We start from the raw sequence: 18,081 nt of genomic DNA, 5'->3' as shown, positions 1-18,081 counted from the left end.
GCCCCTAAAGTTGGTCAAAATTACCCACAAATGCCACCCGTAAGTCAAAAAATGATTCAGTTTTCGAATTTCAAAAATCGTCGCGCCGTTGTATGTTTTTAACAAACTGATATATTAAAAGACAACCAACATGGGCTAGCCCGGTGGCCAAAGCCTCAACCTTTCACACTCGAGACCAGGGGTTTGATCCCTGGTTCTCACACCCTTTTTCTCTTCTTTTTTCCCCCTTATGCATGGGCCGGGCCATATGCAGGTATTTTTTTACTTTCTATTCCTGTTTAACGACACCCTTGTTTAGTATATTTTTACTTTCTTATTCCTGTTTTGGTTTTCTTCTCTCAATTAATTCCAGATTTCAAAAGAACAAAAAAAATTAAAAGTTGTCAGTTTAAAAAAAGTAGAAAAATGATAAACTGTTTGTGTATTTAAAAAAATATTCATAAAGTCATTAAATGTTCATGAATTCAAAAATTGCTCACATATTATAAAACAAATCATGATTTCAAATAAATTGTCATGAAATAAAATGTCCATGATTTTCCTTTTTCTCTTCTTTTTTCCTCCCTTATGCATGGGCCGGGCCATGTGCAGGTAATTTTTTACTTTCTATTCTTGTTTAACGGCACCCCTGTTTAGTATTTCTTTTACTTTCTTATTCCTGTTTTGGTTTTCCTCTCTAAATTAATTCCAGATTTCAAAAGAACAAAAAAAAAATTGTCAGTTTAAAAAAAGTAGGAAAATGATAAACTGTTTGTGTATTTAAAAAATACACAGAAAGTCATAAAATGTTCATGAATTCAAAAATTGCTCACATATTATAAAACAAATCATGATTTCAAATAAATTGTCATGAAATAAAAAATGTTCATGATTTTTAAAAATGATCAGATAGTCAAAAAATATTAAGGAATTTGAAAAACATGTCTATCAACTTTTAGAAAATTTCCCCAAAAATTAAAACACATCTCTAAATAATGAACATAACTAACTGTCGCTTACATAAAGGTTTTATTAGAAAATCTCTAGAGGTCGTTTTATGATTTTATTTAGTCCCTCGCGTTGGTACAAAAAGGTGTCTGTGATTTACAATTTGCTCAGCCACAAAATATTTTGTTGTGGCCCCTTAACAAATCAAGTCACGATGAGCATTATATTTTTTGTTTTTGAAATTACATTTTAAAAGTGCCTTATCTCATCATGCCATCACTCATCACTCAGATATACTTTGTGAAATAACATTTCAAAAATCCTTATGTCATATTTGCATTGGATTCATACTTCTTTATATCTATCACACCTGTATAACCTGATAGTTTTTCTTCCGTTGCAACGCACGGGCATTTTTGCTAGTTTATACTAAACGATACTGCGTGTAGCCGTGGAATTAGATAGAACTCACTACAGTCATTAACACAATCTATTTTTTGCTGCACACATGTGCTTTCACGTCATAAAAGTATATTGTGGTCGTTAGATTTGCTAGCTTGGTCCACTAACATCCGTGGACACAAGGGCCTCTCTATCATGCAACATGCGTTAGTGAATTCTTAGTGTTTCTAGTTCCATTATATATACATTTGTGACATGTTCAATATTTTTCTATGATTTTGTTTTTTGTTTCCGTATAAATTTTCTCACATAGTGTTAATCTTAAAACATAAATTTATATCATGTACAGTATCACAATTTTGAACTACACCGCAATGAGTGTAGTATGGAGGTCAAGATGAAATTCCGAAAATTTTGTTTTTTGCCACTCTAGATTTTGCTAATATTTCTTATGACACTCTAGATTTTGACATTTCATTTTTACCAATCTTAGCTTTTGACAATTATCACAATTGCCATTTGGTGTCAAAGGCAAAAAAATATTATTTCACTTTTGCCACTCTTAGCTTTTGACAGTTATTACAATTGCCAATCTGAAATTTTTATTCTTGCCATGATAATTGTCCAAAACTAAGAGCGACAAAAGTGAAATGTCAAAATCTTGAGTGGCATAAGAAAAATTGGCAAAATCTAGAGTGGCAAAACTAATTATTTCCCTTCATAATTGGTAATGGGGAACAATATTTTATAGGCAACCATCGCGATGTACAAGCCATGTTATTGTTTATATATTCTCGTACTAAAATAATGGCAATTGAATAAATACTTATTGCTTTGGCCTTCCAAAAAAGAATTAAACACTTATTGATTTACAAAAGCTTAATTTTATTTGGTAAGCCTATAATACATGTGCCAATTAAGACAATTCTCAAGAAAACTGGTGGGACAAAATCGATAAAGCCAAAAACAAAGGAGGTGGTGAGAAAAGAGGACGGACGATAATATGGAGAACATAACCATATACTCAATTTTATTGACTAGATGTAAGGTTGCACGTTTCACTTTTGTTTCCACCTCTCTTTGTCCTACCTTTTATGTATGATAATCAATGACCTTATTTTACTTACCTCCTGAATCAATTTAACTTTAATTTAGTTATCAAATGTCTCATTGAAATGTAAGATAAATCACAGACAGAATTTGATAAACATTTATTTACACCAATGTGGGCTGGTAATATCTACTAACTTAAAAAGAATGTAATGTTTCATGTTTTACTTTTCTTCCCACCACACTTCTTCCAACCTTTCGTGTATGATAATCAACCATATTAATTTACTTACCTTCTGAATGAATTTTACTTGAATTTAGGACTCTAAAAGTGTCACACGTGTGCCATGAACACATGACAACACTGAACGTTTTTATGATAAGCTTAGTGACGCGAGAATGGCAACTTTAGTTATCAAGCATGGCAACTTCCATTTCGGATGACAAGTTTCAGTTGTTTTTGATTTTTTTTCTTTTTGGATGAAAAAATTAATTGTAAAAATGTCAGAGTCAGAGTGCTTGATAACAGAGCTGAGTTTTGTTACGCAAACTTTCCTAATGATTTTTTTGTTATGCAAATTGTTGCACCGTGTTTTAGAAAATCATGATTTTTTTTGTTATGCAAATTGTTGCACCGTGTTTTAGAAAATCCTAGCAGTACAACTCAGAGAATGACACGTATGTTATCCACCTTTGCTCAATAATTTTCCGGGTTAAGTTTCTCATATGTTTAGTTCGGATTTGACTACAACAGAATAATCAATGTTTTTTTTATATTGTGTTTTAACCCACAAACAGCAGTTCACGATCATATTATTTTACCAACTTTCTTAGTGGATTACCTTGTGTGACGAAAGGAAATTTAAAGATGGTGTCAATGCAACTATGACATAGTCCCATGTTGAGGCCGCATATTTGTCTTTTCAGGAAATTCGTTCTCAGAAATATTGATTCCGTGCAACCTTTTGATTTTTACCAAGGTCAAAGGTTGAATTTATTTTGTATTGTAATTTATTGTGCAAGATTAAGGTGTATTTTCTTCTGATCTTTACATTATTCTATTATGTACCTTCCATAGCTCTCCCATGCATGTGCCCTATTGATCAGTATGCCATTCCCACATATTAGTACGGTGGAAATGGAAGCAATCTGACAATTCACTATTTGGAATTGTCATTTGTGCACATGGAAACATGTTTATCTTTCTCTTCAACATACAGTGCATTCCACTTCACTATCTCATATGCTGGTTCTTAAGCCTTTCCTCTCCTATCTTCTTTAGATTGCCCATTACTGTATTGTGTGTTTGTTAGAATATAGAGATATCGTTGTAATCTCAACCTCCTCCTCTATCTCCTCTATCTCCTATTGTATTCAAACTCTTGTATCTATCCCTTGCACAACAAGGCAACCTATCAATATAAACCAATGCGGCTCCCCTCGAGGGAGTAGGAACGCTTCATTATCTAACATGGTAATCAGAGCCTCTCTTCCACACATCTAGCCACAAACCAGAAACAATCAAACCCAGATCACATCCACAATCGGCGCCATGTCTTCCTCAGCCGGCGTCGCCCTGAAACTCGGTTCACCTCCATCAGAAAAGCTTGCGAGAGGGAACTTCATCCTCTGGAAGACGCAAGTTCTCCCAGCCCTGCGAGGAGCGCAGGTTACTGGACTCCTGGACAACTCCGACGCCGCTCCATCCGAAACGGTGGAAGTCACCAAGGCGGACAAAACCACGGCCCAAGAGCCGAATCCTCTGTATGGATCATGGATCGCCAAAGATCAACTTGTTCTGTCATATCTACTCAATTCCATGTCTCCTGAGATCCTTGCACGGGTCGTCGGGAGGGACTCCACCTTCGATCTCTGGACAACAATCAACAACCTCTTCGCTTCACAATCGCAATCTCGGATCACCAACCTGAGAATTGCGATCACCAACACCAAGAAAGGCACCATGTCTAGCTCAGCGTACATGGCCAAGATGAAGAGCCTTGGGGACGAACTAGCTGCTGCTGGTCGCCCCGTTTCTGATCCAGAGATGGTGTACTACATACTTGCTGGTCTGGACCGCGACTACGACTCCGTGGTAGCGGCAATCGGCGCTGTCAAAAACAACATCAGCGCCGATGATCTGTTTGCCCAGATCTCTGCCTTTGATCAAAGGATGGAGATGTTGGGCGACTCGCCTTCAGGAGGGTTCTATACTTCTGCCAATGCGGTCTACAGAGGTCGTGGCTCGTCCCGTGGCAGATCCAATCGCGGGCGAGGAGGAAGGGGGCGTGGCCGCAACAATGACCGCGGTGACCGCCAGCCCTCTCCCTCCAATGGCGGTTTCAGAGGACGCCCTCGGCAGCAGCAACAACAGCAGGTGCGTGATCAGCAACACGACTTCCCAGAGTGTCAGATCTGCCTCAAGCATCATCCAGGGGGTGCACGTGTCTGCTGGTGGCGATATGAAGAGAATGATCAAGAAGAAAAGGAGGCACATGTAGTCTCCTATGGTGTTGACACAAATTGGTATGCCGACAGTGCAGCAACCAATCATATCACAGGTGAATTTGACAAGCTGACCATGCAGGAAAAGTACAATGGTGGTGACCAAATTCGCACGGCAAATGGATCTGGTATGAATATTTCTCATATTGGTAGTTCAATTGTTAAAAACCCCATGAAAAATTTGCACCTGAAAGATGTTTTGCACGTCCCAGAAACTTCTAAAAATCTTATTTCCGTCCATCGTTTCACTCTTGATAACAATGTTCTCATAGAATTCTATCCCTATTTTTTCTTGGTCAAGGACTTGGCAACAAGGAGAATCATTCTTAGAGGACGATGCGTAGGAGGTCTCTACCCACTCATATCATCTTCATCTTCATGGTCAGATAAACAAGCAAACATTGTCACCAAGCCTTCTTCATCAAGGTGGCACAGTCGTTTGGGTCATCCATCTTCAGTCATAGTTAAATATGTTCTTAGCAAAAATAAACTCTCCTATGAGCCTAGTGTTGAGTCAGTTTGTGATCCGTGTCAACAAGCTAAAAGTCATCAATTACCTTACCCTATTTCTCTTAGTGTATCTACTTCTCCATTACAACTCATCTTCTCAAATGTATGGGGACCTGCCCCCACTTCCGTTGGAAGATTCTCCTACTATGTAAGTTTCATTGATGACTATAGTAAATTTACTTGGATTTACTTGCTGAAAAAAAAATCTGATGTATTCCAAGTCTTTATCAACTTTCAAAAGCTTGTTGAACGCAAACTTGACTCCAAGATCATTGCTATGCAAACCGACTGGGGTGGTGAGTATGAAAAGTTAAATGCCTTCTTTCAAAAACTCGGCATATCACATCATGTATCATGTCCTCATGCTCACCAACAGAATGGCTCTGCTGATAGGAAACATCGTCACATTGTTGACACGGGACTTGCCCTATTAGCCAATGCATCCATGCCACTTAAATTTTGGGATGAAGCCTTTTTAACTTCCACATATCTCATCAACTTACTTCCAAGCAAAGTCATCAAATTTGAAACACCTCAGACACGTCTCCTTGGTGTTACACCCAACTACCCTTCTCTTCGTGTCTTTGGGTGTGCATGTTGGCCCAATCTCAGACCATACAACACACGCAAACTTGCTTTCCGCTCTAAACAATGTGCCTTCTTGGGCTATAGCCCTATGCATAAAGGGGTTAAATGCCTTGATATTCCTATTGGTAGGGTCTACATATCTAGGGATGTTGTTTTTGATGAGTCCGTATTTCCCTTTGCATCACTTCATCCCAATGTTGGTCAACTTCTTCGCCAAGAAATCCTTCTCCTCCCTACACATCTTCGGTCTTTTGATCATGGGGGTGATGATTGTACTAACCAATATGATGATATTCCTGCTGGTACTGGTCCTACTCTTATGCATGTGCCGGTTCCTGGCGAAAACGATGCTCAAAATGATCAAAACGATCTTATATTTCATGCGGCAGAAGAAGAAGAGCCTGGCACAGATCACAAGGACGATTCGGCGGCGCCTGGCACACCTGCACGCGCGCCGCCGTTGGATCGCGTGGGAGAATCCGCCTCGGATCGCGCTCCCACCAGCGGCAGTTCCAGCACCCGGGCCAGCCAACCCCGCGACTCCACATCGTTGGCAGGTGGGGACAGCAGCGGGACAGGATCTCCCTCGCCCCACGTGCGCATGCAGTCACGGTCGGGGGGCGGATCCTCTGTGCCGCGCCGCACCGCTGCTCCCAGTACGCCTGCAGGATCGGCGGCCTCATCGATGGCCACAGGATCCCCTGTGCCAACCGCAACAACACAGGACTCTTCTGGATCAGCTGTGGCGAGTGCACCTGCAGTCCAATCTGTGGCATCTCCAAAAGTCATGACTAGACTACAAAAAGGTATACGCAATCCAAAAATACGAACGGATGGGACTATACCATATGGCATGATATGTATTTCAGGAGAGCCAACAAGTGTTAGCAGTGCACTTGATGATCCCAAATGGAAGAAGGCAATGGATGAAGAATACTCTGCGCTTATGAAAAATAAAACCCGGCATCTTGTACCAAATCAGAAAGGTAAAAATATAATTGATTGCAAATGGGTATTTAGAGTTAAAAAGAAGGCAGATGGCTCCATTGACAGGTATAAGGCACGTTTGGTTGCAAAAGGTTTCAAACAACGTTATGGTATTGATTATGAGGACACTTTTAGTCATGTTGTGAAAGCTGCAACTATCAGACTTGTGCTGGCCATTGCTGTGTCCAGAGGATGGAGCCTAAGACAGCTAGATGTACAGAACACATTTTTGCATGGTGTTCTGGAAGAGGAAGTGTTCATGAGACAGCCACCTGGGTATGAAAGTAAGAAACTTCCACACTTTGTTTGCAAACTTGATAAAAAGCACTTTATGGTTTGAAACAAGCACCTAGAGCATGGTATTCTAGACTGAGCTTGCAATTGAAATCTCTTGGCTTTATTGCTTCAAAGGCTGACACATCCTTGTTTATTTATAACAAGGCAGGAGTGGTTATTTTCTTGCTTATATATGTTGATGATATTATAGTTGCAAGTTCTTCACAAAATGCCACCAATGCTCTTCTCCATGATCTAAGCTCAAAATTTGCTTTAAAAGATCTAGGTGTTTTGCATTTCTTCCTAGGCATTGAAGTCAGAAAAACTCAAGATGGAATTATGTTAAATCAGGAGAGATATATCACTAAACTTCTGTCTCGAATGGGGATGAAAGATTGCAAGCCAGTACCTACACCTTTGTCTTCTTCAGAAAAACTTTCGGCATATGAAGGAAATCCACTCCAAGAGGAAGACAGTACAAGGTATAGGAGTGTTGTGGGAGCATTGCAATATTTAACTCTCACACGTCCAGATATCTCATTTGTTGTTAACAAAGTTTGTCAGTATCTACATGCACCTACTTCTGCACATTGGGCAGCTGTCAAGAGAATTGTAAGATATGTAAAGCATATTATGGGTATAGGACTACACTTCAAAAGTTCTAATTCCACTCTTGTGAGTGCATTTTCTGATGCTGACTGGGCAGGCTGTAGTGATGACAAAAGATCAACTGGAGGTTTTGCCATATTCTTTGGACCAAATCTTATTTCTTGGAGTGCTAGGAAACAAGCCACTGTATCACGTTCAAGCACAGCAGCTGAGTATAAATCATTGGCTAATGCAACTGCTGAAGTTATTTGGGTTGAGTCACTTCTTGCAGAATTGGGAGTTAAAAATAATCGGATCTCATGCTTATGGTGTGATAACTTGGGTGCAACATACTTGTCTGCAAACCCAATATTTCATGCTAGGACAAAGCACATAGAGATTGATTTTCACTTTGTGCGAGAAAGGGTTGCAGCAAAGAAGCTTGAGATACGGTTTATTCCCTCCAAAGATCAAGCGGCGGATGGTTTCACCAAGGCGCTACCAACACGACCATTTGATGAGTTCAAGAGTAATCTTAATTTAGGTAGTTGAGATTAAGGGAGGGTGTTAGAATATAGAGATATCGTTGTAATCTCAACCTCCTCCTTTATCTCCTCTATCTCCTATTGTATTCAAACTCTTGTATCTATCCCTTGCACAACAAGGCAACCTATCAATATAAACCAATGCGGCTCCCCTCGAGGGAGTAGGAACGCTTCATTATCTAACAGTGTTGTCTTCTCATAAATTGGATTTGCAACAGGGATGTATATGATTTGCACGTCGTTTGCTATTCTCTTAAATTTGCCAATTCTTTTGTTTCATGGTTGACTCCAGAAGATTAACAACTCCACCTCTTTCCCTTTTATGTAAGCAACTATATGTTCTTGGACAGGACTACACAGCGGCCCCGCTAAATTGTGTGCACGCATTCATTGCAAGAAGTAACAAAAAGAGCAACATGCAATGACAGGCTGGCAGCGTAAGAAAAAAGCATACAACGCAACAATTCCCTTTGATGTTTGAAATTCAAAAGTTTTATCTATAAAATCGTTAATTCAATCGATGATCTGTTTTCATCATTGACTTTCTCGCGACGAGTTCTTCGAAACTAGATCACATGTCGACATGTTCTGACAAATATATTTTTTTGGTTCATACTTGTCACATTTTTTACCCCATTTGCCATAATATTAACCACTTACTTGTCTGACAAAAATAACTTGATTGCCACTTTTTAATGTTGTTTCGTATAAAGCCTTGTAGCAATTTCTATTATGCATGATATAAAAAAGCATGTAATAGGTTGTGTTTGTTAATTTAAATATGCTACCTTGTCGTATTTACATACACCTTTGCCAGAAAACTATTTTGTGTGTTAGTTAGTTTAACGATGCCGAGTTGTCATATTACAAACGATGACAAAAAAGATTTCTTATAGTCATCGGTTGTAAATATGTTGAGTTGTTATATTTTCGCGCGTAATCGTCTATAAAAAGTTGTTTGTGTTTGTTAGTATGATTATGTCGAGATGTCATATTTATATGCAATTTTAAATATATATGTCGATTAAGTTATTTTTTATCAGACAAGTAATATGATAAATAAGTGTAACAAATGTGGTAAGTACGAGTAAAAAAAGTTGTCGAAATATGTCGACATGGGATCTAGTTTTAAAGATTTCGTCGAAACAAAGTCAACAGTAAAAACAGATCATTGATCGAATTAACGGTTTAAGAGATAAACGTTTTTGAATTTCGTTCATTTACAAATCAATTATTGCATGCATGCATGCATTACGAAGAAAACATATTGCATGCTTGCACAGCCGCCGCACGGTAATGCCGAGAAGTGACCATCAAAATCATATACTCGCTCAACTATTTTCACCAAATGACGATCCTCTCTTGATGTTCAATTAATAATTATATTCTTTCTTTGCACATCCATTGGCCCGACTGACCTGTGGACCCCACACGTCACCAGCACAGCCGAAATCCTTAGGGAACCCAGCCATTCGTACCCAGGCGTTCCGTTCCGTCACCGCATAACCACCGTCCACTCCCGTCCCCCTCTCTCCTCCCAGATCAACCGAATCGACCAATCAAATCAAGCAGCCAAAAATGGCGCAGCTGCAGGAGACGTACGCGTGCTCGCCGGCGACGGAGCGCGGGCGCGGGATCCTGCTGGCGGGGGACGCGAAGACGGAGACGATCGCCTACTGCTCCGGCCGCAGCGTCGTCTTCCGCCGCCTCGACGCGCCGCTCGACGCCTGGGCATACACGGAGCACGCCTACCCGACCACCGTCGCCCGCTTCTCCCCCAACGGCGAGTGGGTCGCCTCCGCCGACGCCTCCGGCTGCGTCCGCGTCTGGGGCCGCCACGGCGACCGCGCCCTCAAGGCCGAGTTCCGCCCCATCTCCGGCCGCGTCGACGACCTCCGATGGTCCCCCGACGGCATGCGCATCGTCGTCTCCGGCGACGGCAAGGGCAAGTCCCTCGTCCGCGCCTTCATGTAAGCGGATCGCGCCCCGCCCTCCCAGTCAATCCATCTCGGTACCGGTCTCGCTCTCGTGGAGGGATTTGGGGATTGGGTATCCGCGATTTGTTCTTGTCATTGATCCGTCCATTCAATTAGGAATCCGTCTAGCTAATGGCTCCGCTGGAGATCTCATTTCAAGGTATATGGCCGTGATTTGCGACGGACATGATTGGTTGACCTCCTCTCATTATCATTTTGATTTGAATGGTTCCTCTCCATATCATTGTGGATTTGTGGGTGCCATTGCCATCGGGTTATAGATCCCCTGTAATTTATATGATCAGAAGGTCGGTAACATAGTATTTTGTGATGGTTTGTCACTAAGAAGTGAATTGATGAATGTATTCTATGAGGATTTATTTTACTACCTTCCGGCACTTGGGGTGATTTATGAAGGACATAATGGGATCGTGCCCCCCTCTCCTTTTGGGTGGAGTTTATTGATTAATGTTGTCTAAGTAGTGTCTGGTGATCATGCTCATTTCTGTTGGCATCATATGGACATACCAGCCATTCTAGTTCATTCTATCATGAGACTCTTATGTGTTATTTCGCTCCTGGTATACATTCTTATGCTAAATTCTCCGAAATGCGTAGGTGGGACTCTGGCAGCACTGTTGGTGACTTTGATGGGCACTCAAAGAGAGTTTTGAGTTGCGATTTCAAGCCAACCCGACCATTCCGCATCGTCACATGCGGTGAAGATTTTCTGGCAAACTACTATGAAGGACCACCATTCAAATTCAAACATTCCATAAGGTCAGCGGTGATTGCTGACATTCATATTTCATTACTTAACACCTACTGGAAAGTGTGTTTTCATAGTTTTTCGGCTCCCAAGGTTTCACAAATACTGCGTTTGCTTGTCATTTGTTATGGACCGATGCTTCATCTTGTAATTTATTTACTGCCATGCACACCTACACATATACTTCACATCTTCCTGTTTCTTTGAATTTCAGGGATCACACTAACTTTGTTAACTGTATCCGGTACGCACCTGATGGAACCAAGTTTATTACTGTGAGTTCAGATAAGAAGGGTTTAATATATGATGGCAAAACTGGAGACAAGATTGGAGAGCTATCCAGTGAAGGCAGTCACACTGGGAGCATATATGCTGTTAGCTGGAGTCCTGACAGTAAACAAGTAAGTTTGATATGAGTTGTTCCCTGATATCAATTACTGTATTAACCATACTTAATGTCTCCAGTTTATGGTCTATCAAGTTTGGCCTTGGTCTATTGTTGAAATGTGTAGTTCCTTTGTCAGGCATGATTGCAGAGCCAACTACAGATTCAGTTCACATAACATAATGCCATTAATCATAAAACATGGTCTATCTATATTATTGTTTGTTGGTAGAATATCTGCAAATCCTGGAATTATATATCATGTACCTAGGATGTGCATGCATCATTGTTTACAGCTGAAACTCCAATCCAATTTTTAGCTAGCATAGTGCTTCAACGGTATTAATGTCTCTTTGCTATCCATCAATCAGTTTGTCTCGCTCTAATTAATTATGTTTGATATGTGTACCTATTCTTAATGGTGGTATCTTTCTTGCTCGTACATTCAGGTCTAATCCTAATGTCACTCTGTTTGTTGTTCGTACCTTTAGGTTCTAACAGTTTCTGCTGATAAAACTGCGAAAGTATGGGATATCAATGAGGATGCAAGTGGAACGTTGAACAGAACTTTGGTTTGTACTGGTATTGGTGGTGTCGATGACATGCTTGTGGGTTGCCTCTGGCAGAATGATAATCTTGTCACAGTCTCTCTTGGTGGGACATTTAATGTCTTCTCCGCAAGCAATCCAGACAAAGAGCCAGTATCATTTGCAGGACATTTGAAGACTGTTAGTGCGCTGGCACTTTTTCCTCAAAGTAACCCAAGAACTATGCTATCTACAAGCTATGATGGGGTTATCTTAAAATGGATACGGGGTGTTGGATATGGTGGCAGGTTGATTCGTAAGAACAACACCCAGATCAAATGCTTTGTTGCCACAGAAGAGGAGCTGATCACTTCAGGGTATGATAACAAGGTAAGAACTAAGAAAACGCAAGGTGGTCCATATGCTTACTTGCTTACTGTTATCAGAATATATGTCAGGATAAATGAAATATGCATAGGATTAAGAACAAAGTGATAATCATTCTTTGTACCCTTAGTCTAAGGACATGATAGGCTTACCAAAAGAACCATGTCCTGCATTTGAAGCCCATATTTGGTCAGCAATGTGATATGCTTCTAATACATATATATCTCATTGTTGGTAGCAGATGCTAGATATCCTGGGATTTTTTTTTAAACCTGTCCTTGGATTTAAATTCATTTCACTTGGGAATTGCTGGATTGAGAATTCAAGTTTAGTAATGCCTATGAAGATTTTGTTTCTACCTTCATGCATAGTTTTTTTATTCTCGAATCCTGAGATGCCCAAAAAAATTGTAATGCACATATTTGTTCTGTTGGTATGTGGCATGTATAGACTCCCTCTGTCTCAAAATATAAGATGTTTCTTGGTCTAGATTTTGAGACAGAGGGAGTATTATTTTATCATTAGATGAAGTCGTCTACTGGGTTTAAGCTTTCCAATGCCTTCTTTTCTGTTTGGGCAATGGTTAGGCTCGGTTATGATGATGAACTTATGTTTCCCCCCCTTGAAAACAGGTCTTCAGAATTCCTGTTAATGGAGATCAGTGTGGAGATGCTGAGTCAACTGATGTAGGGGGTCAGCCAAATGCTTTAAACATTGCACTTCAACAACCTGAGCTTGCACTGGTTACCACAGATTCTGCGATCGTATTGCTGAACAAGTCAAACGTCACTTCCACAACCAAAGTTAGTTACACCATCACTTCGTCTGCTGTTTCTCCTGATGGAACTGAAGCTATCGTGGGTGCACAAGATGGGAAACTGCGGATCTATTCCATCAGTGGGGATACTGTTACAGAAGAAGCGGTACTTGAAAAACACCGGGGTCCTATTACTACCATACATTATTCGCCAGATGTTTCCATGTTTGCATCTGCTGATTCCAACAGGGAAGCTGTCGCATGGGATCGAGCAACTCGAGAGGTACTGTCATTTGATAACTTTTATCATTTTCATAGTGGATGTCAGTATTTTTTGTTATTGTTGTTATTGGGTCACAACTTGTTAGACATCACCCTATGTAGCATGTAAATTTATAGATTTTTTTTGTTGTCTCTAAAATTAGTCCGGTTTCTCATATGCCCTCGATTTTTTTCCTTTTTTTTAGCTGTCCCTCGAGTTTTTTTCTTGTCCTGAATATAGCCCAATTTGTTGTCCTGGTACTAAATATCATTTTTCTGTCAGTTGATCGCGTGCCAACCGTTTCGTCTCTCTTCTGAGAATTACCATTTTGCACCTACCTTGTAGTGTCCTGGTCCTAAATTTCACTGCTTTCAGGCAGAAATTACTCCAGATCGCCATTTTTTTTGCCTTTTTACAGAAGCCTCTAGTGATGTTTCTTGTGGTAAACAAAACAAAGCTTGTGAATTTGGTATTATTAATTTAATACGATCTCTTAATTCATCACCAAATTACCATGCCTTGTATGGCTACTTTGAAATGTTAAATGCTATCTGAAGCACCTTGGTATTACCATTTTACAAGGTTCGTTAGACATCAGGTTACTGAAAATATGCTAGAAATGCAAGGATAGGAGGATAGCTATATGGCTATTACAGTACATTTCAGTCGAGCAATGTCCACTACTGATTTACCTAAAATACTGTTACCAACCGAAACGTGTGTAGCCTATCCGGATCAACACTGCGCCTGACAATTATTTTCTTCGACAGGTGAAAGTGAAGAACATGCTGTTCCACACAGCTCGGGTAAACTGCCTGGCCTGGTCACCCGACAGCCGTTTCGTCGCCACAGGCTCGCTGGACACCTGCGCAATCATATACGACGTAGACAAGCCGGCATCCAGCCGCAGCACCATCAAGGGAGCTCACCTCGGCGGGGTCCACGGGATCTCCTTCACCGACAACGACACCCTGGTGACCGCCGGCGAGGACGCGTGCGTCCGTGTCTGGAAACTGGCGGCGCAGCAGTAGGCGCGCATCCTCGTTCATCAATTAGCAATGGCCGCCTATCGAAGGAAACATCGCTATGGTCGGTCGCTGTTTTCCTCAGGCCGCGGTGGCGGCGCTTTCTAGTCTGTTTTTTTTTCCTTTTTTCTTTTTCTCCGTGTTGTGATTCTTTCGTGTGCTTTGAGGAAGAACCCTACGGTCATCGTTTCCTTCCCACGCGCCGTCTGGTTTTGTGAGATGCTGAGAATACAGGGGGTGATGGTGTGTTGTGACATTTTGTTTTCCGTGTGCTCCCTGGAGTGGAGTGGTTGTTAATAACTAAGACAACTTATGTGCTTCCATTTTCATGAAATCATCATCATACACATGTGCTCTGTGCCCCCCCCCCCCCCCTCCTGCTTCGCCGTGCCGTCCGCATGAATGCTTTGCATTTTCGGTGTTGCTTTATATATAAAGCGGGGGGAAAGCCAGTTTCGAGAATGAACAGTTTGTATCACCTGTCATGCGGGTGTTAGCTTGGTTTGTTGCTTAATTTTGCTTGTCTTGCAGGAAAGTGACTTTATATTTGTTTGTTATAGTAATAAGACTAAATGGTTATGTTTAGGAGTCGGCACTGATCCAAGGGCACGATGGTCATCCTGGACGTACGCAAGGCATCGTGTGCTTGTGTCGTTGGTCGCGAAAGGTTAAGTAGGTTGGGATTGCATCAGCAGCACGCACGAATCAGAGTGGCGCAGCGGAAGCGTGGTGGGCCCATAACCCACAGGTCCCAGGATCGAAACCTGGCTCTGATATTTTTTATTTTTGGTATTTTTTTTCCTTCAGAACAACGCTGCATCGTCTAAAGTTTCTCTCTACAAATAATAAAAAATAAATAATCTTTGTGTACTTCTGGTGGACCATGCTTGTTGTCGTTTTAACCATCTGCTCATGCCGTGTGAGAAGAGAAGAGAAGGAGAAGAGAACACTCATGGCAATGGCGTTGGTGCGAACTGCGAAGCAAGGCACAAGTTCCAGCTGAAAAGAGTGCATGAGATGACCCTGCGACGAAAGGAAAGAAACATGCCCCGGACGTTGGGGCTTCCAACCCAACTTGATGAAATCTTCTATCTAGTCTAGCCTAGAGATATAATAGAAAAGGGGTTCATGTACCACCTGTCCAGTCATGATAGTGCCGGGCACCTTTGCACCACTTTGCATTGCCCCTGCCGCACGGCGCAGGTCAGTGTTCTTCTGGTTCCTCTACTTCGGATCTGGTTGGTCCGCCGGCGTCCCTTCCTTCATCGCGTCTTGTAAGAGGGAGAACATCGTCCGGAAGATGTGGCGTCGTCGGCACCGAGAGAGGGAGGCGGTGGCGGTGTCGCAAGAGGTGCAGACATGCTCGAGGAGTTGTCTCCCCCGCCACGCCTGGCTCCCCGCACCCCATCCATTCGAGTACCCACGCGGGTTATGCCGTCTGGCACCCTTGGGACAGAGGAGGATTCGACGGCTCGCTGGGTCATTTTTTATAGCTTTTCACCTACGCAGATGTCGGCGGTCGACGAATGTGACTTGCCACGGCTCGTTCAGGAGCCGATGAGCACGGGCACCGGCAGCGGCTGCACTCGAGATGTTCGGTAGAGTGATGTTTTGTTTGCTCCTGTCCGATCAAATGTTCAATGTTTGCATATCTCTCCCTAATAATAAAGTGTGGATTGCTTCTGTCGTACGTCATTGAAATTACCCTCAATGTTGTATTAATTTTCCTACTATGTCATCCATAAGTGAGGAAAACGATTATGTTTCTTTTCTGTCAGAGTCATCGTCCGAGTAGTTACTTGAAGGCTGAGACCTTAAAAACAAGGATGGCTTGTGTGGTGTACTGGCTAAGCGTTGCTCCTCCACCTGGGGAGAGTCCCAGGTTCGATTTCTAACATACACCTTTTCTCTGTTTCATTATTTCAATTCCTTTTTTGCCTTCTTTAATGTAATTCGGATTTTTTCAAAATGTTCATTAAATTTTCACGGATTCAAAAAATGCTGATGATTTTAAAAAGCTTTTGAGTTTCGAAAAAAAATCCTCATGAAATCATAAAATGTTGGGAGTTTCAAAGAAGGTTCAGAAAATCATAAAATGTTCGCGGATTCAAAAATGTTGATGATTTGAAAACAATGTTTGCATATTTTAAAAGAATTCAGAATTTCCAATAATATATTCAAAAAATATAAAACTTTCATGATTTGAAAATGATCATGTATTCAAAACATAGAAAAAATGTTCATGAAATCGTAAAATGTCTAGGAATTTAAAAGAAGGATCAGGAAATCATAAAATGTTTGCGCGTTCAAAATTGTTTATGATTTTCAAAAAACTGTTTGCATATTATAAAAGAATTCACAATTTTGACAAATATATTCTGGAAAATATATAATGTTTCTTATTTCAATTTGTTTTTCTTCTATAAATTAATTCGCTATTTTCTATATTTTAACAGTTTCGACTTTTGGAAAAACAAATCATGAAATCATAAAATGCTTGGTAATTTAAAAAATGTTTCAGGAAATCATAAAATTTTCACGGACTAAAAAATGTTGATGATTTTATAGAACTGTTCGGATATCATAAAATAATTCACAGTTGTGAAAAATATATTTAGAAAATATAAACCGTTCAAGATTTTGACAATGATCATGTATTCAAAACATATAGGTAAATTTAAAGAAAATGTGTGTGAAATTTTAAAAAATGTTCACATAAACTCAAGAAAATGCGAATTTCAAATTTTGTACTCCATTTACGAAAAAGTTCATCGAATCAAAAAATGTTCACTGAGTAAAAAACTGTCCATGCATTTCACAAAAAAAGATAAGTGGACATCAATCGGCAAAATTTGATAACATGAACACCACGGCTATCATCAATGAGGGTGGCAAAAAGATAATTGGTAATATGATGGGCATCTTGGTAAAATAAAAAAATAGAGGACACTCATATATCAGGGTATTGAGCCATATTTATTTGGCTACGACGTAATGTTTTTTGTTTTCCGTTGCAACGCACGGGCATATTTGCTAGTACCACTAGTTCGCACATGATGAATGCTTGCAAACCATGATCATCTAGGAGGCGTACTAGTCAAGCATGATCAATGAGAATGAAGATCCGACAGAAATGTATTATGAATTGGAGACAACCACCGCATTTGAAGTTGGGACAACATCCGATCCCAATCCAAGCAAGAAGAAGAAGCAGAGCGAGACGGCGAAAGAAAAGGTCCGGCTATCTCAAGATTTGACGACATCTTGTTGTTAAATCCTGGTTGGCCATAACAATTGATCCAATATGCGGCACCGAGCAAAAGGGAACACGTATTGGAAGAAGATTTGAAAGAGTATCACGAGCAAAAGGAGTATGTGGAGCCGCATCCTATCATGACCACCCGCAATATTGGCATCTCTCCAACATTGATGAGGGATCATTCAAGTGAAAAGTGAACAAGTACGTCGGCTACTACTCACAATAGACTCCGGTTTGTATCGGAGTTGGCTGTCCAGGCGGAGCAGGACAAGCTGGACGAGCAGGCGGCATGGATGCCCGCATCCGGTCACTGATCTAACAAGCACCCCTTCTCGCTTGGACATTGATTTTATTTT

The 18,081-nt window shown here is 40.9% G+C and overlaps 1 protein-coding gene across 1 annotated transcript; it reads left to right on the top strand.

Moving 5' to 3' along the window:
• The first annotated feature begins 9,874 nt into the window (after positions 1-9,874).
• LOC123442462 (actin-interacting protein 1-2) lies at positions 9,875-14,787 on the top strand. The gene is made up of 6 exons (XM_045118512.1): positions 9,875-10,348; positions 10,973-11,134; positions 11,338-11,524; positions 12,000-12,425; positions 13,055-13,462; positions 14,212-14,787. The coding sequence occupies exons 1-6, from the start codon at positions 9,957-9,959 to the stop codon at positions 14,470-14,472; spliced, it is 1,836 nt and encodes a 611-aa protein (XP_044974447.1). The 5' UTR covers positions 9,875-9,956; the 3' UTR covers positions 14,473-14,787.
• The last annotated feature ends 3,294 nt before the right edge of the window (positions 14,788-18,081 follow it).

This window comes from Hordeum vulgare, chromosome 3H (genome assembly GCF_904849725.1).
Source record: "Hordeum vulgare subsp. vulgare chromosome 3H, MorexV3_pseudomolecules_assembly, whole genome shotgun sequence".
Taxonomy (NCBI): domain Eukaryota; kingdom Viridiplantae; phylum Streptophyta; class Magnoliopsida; order Poales; family Poaceae; genus Hordeum; species Hordeum vulgare.
This window is presented reverse-complemented; position numbering and strand designations above follow the sequence as displayed.

Bases quoted from the DNA above. Each gene is read 5' to 3' on its own strand.
- LOC123442462 (XM_045118512.1), top strand. From the start codon at position 9,957: ATGGCGCAGCTGCAGGAGACGTACGCGTGCTCGCCGGCGACGGAGCGC. The intron at 11,525-11,999 runs GTAAGTTTGATA...TCGTACCTTTAG, and splicing joins GGAGTCCTGACAGTAAACAA to GTTCTAACAGTTTCTGCTGA. The intron at 13,463-14,211 runs GTACTGTCATTT...TTTCTTCGACAG, and splicing joins GGGATCGAGCAACTCGAGAG to GTGAAAGTGAAGAACATGCT.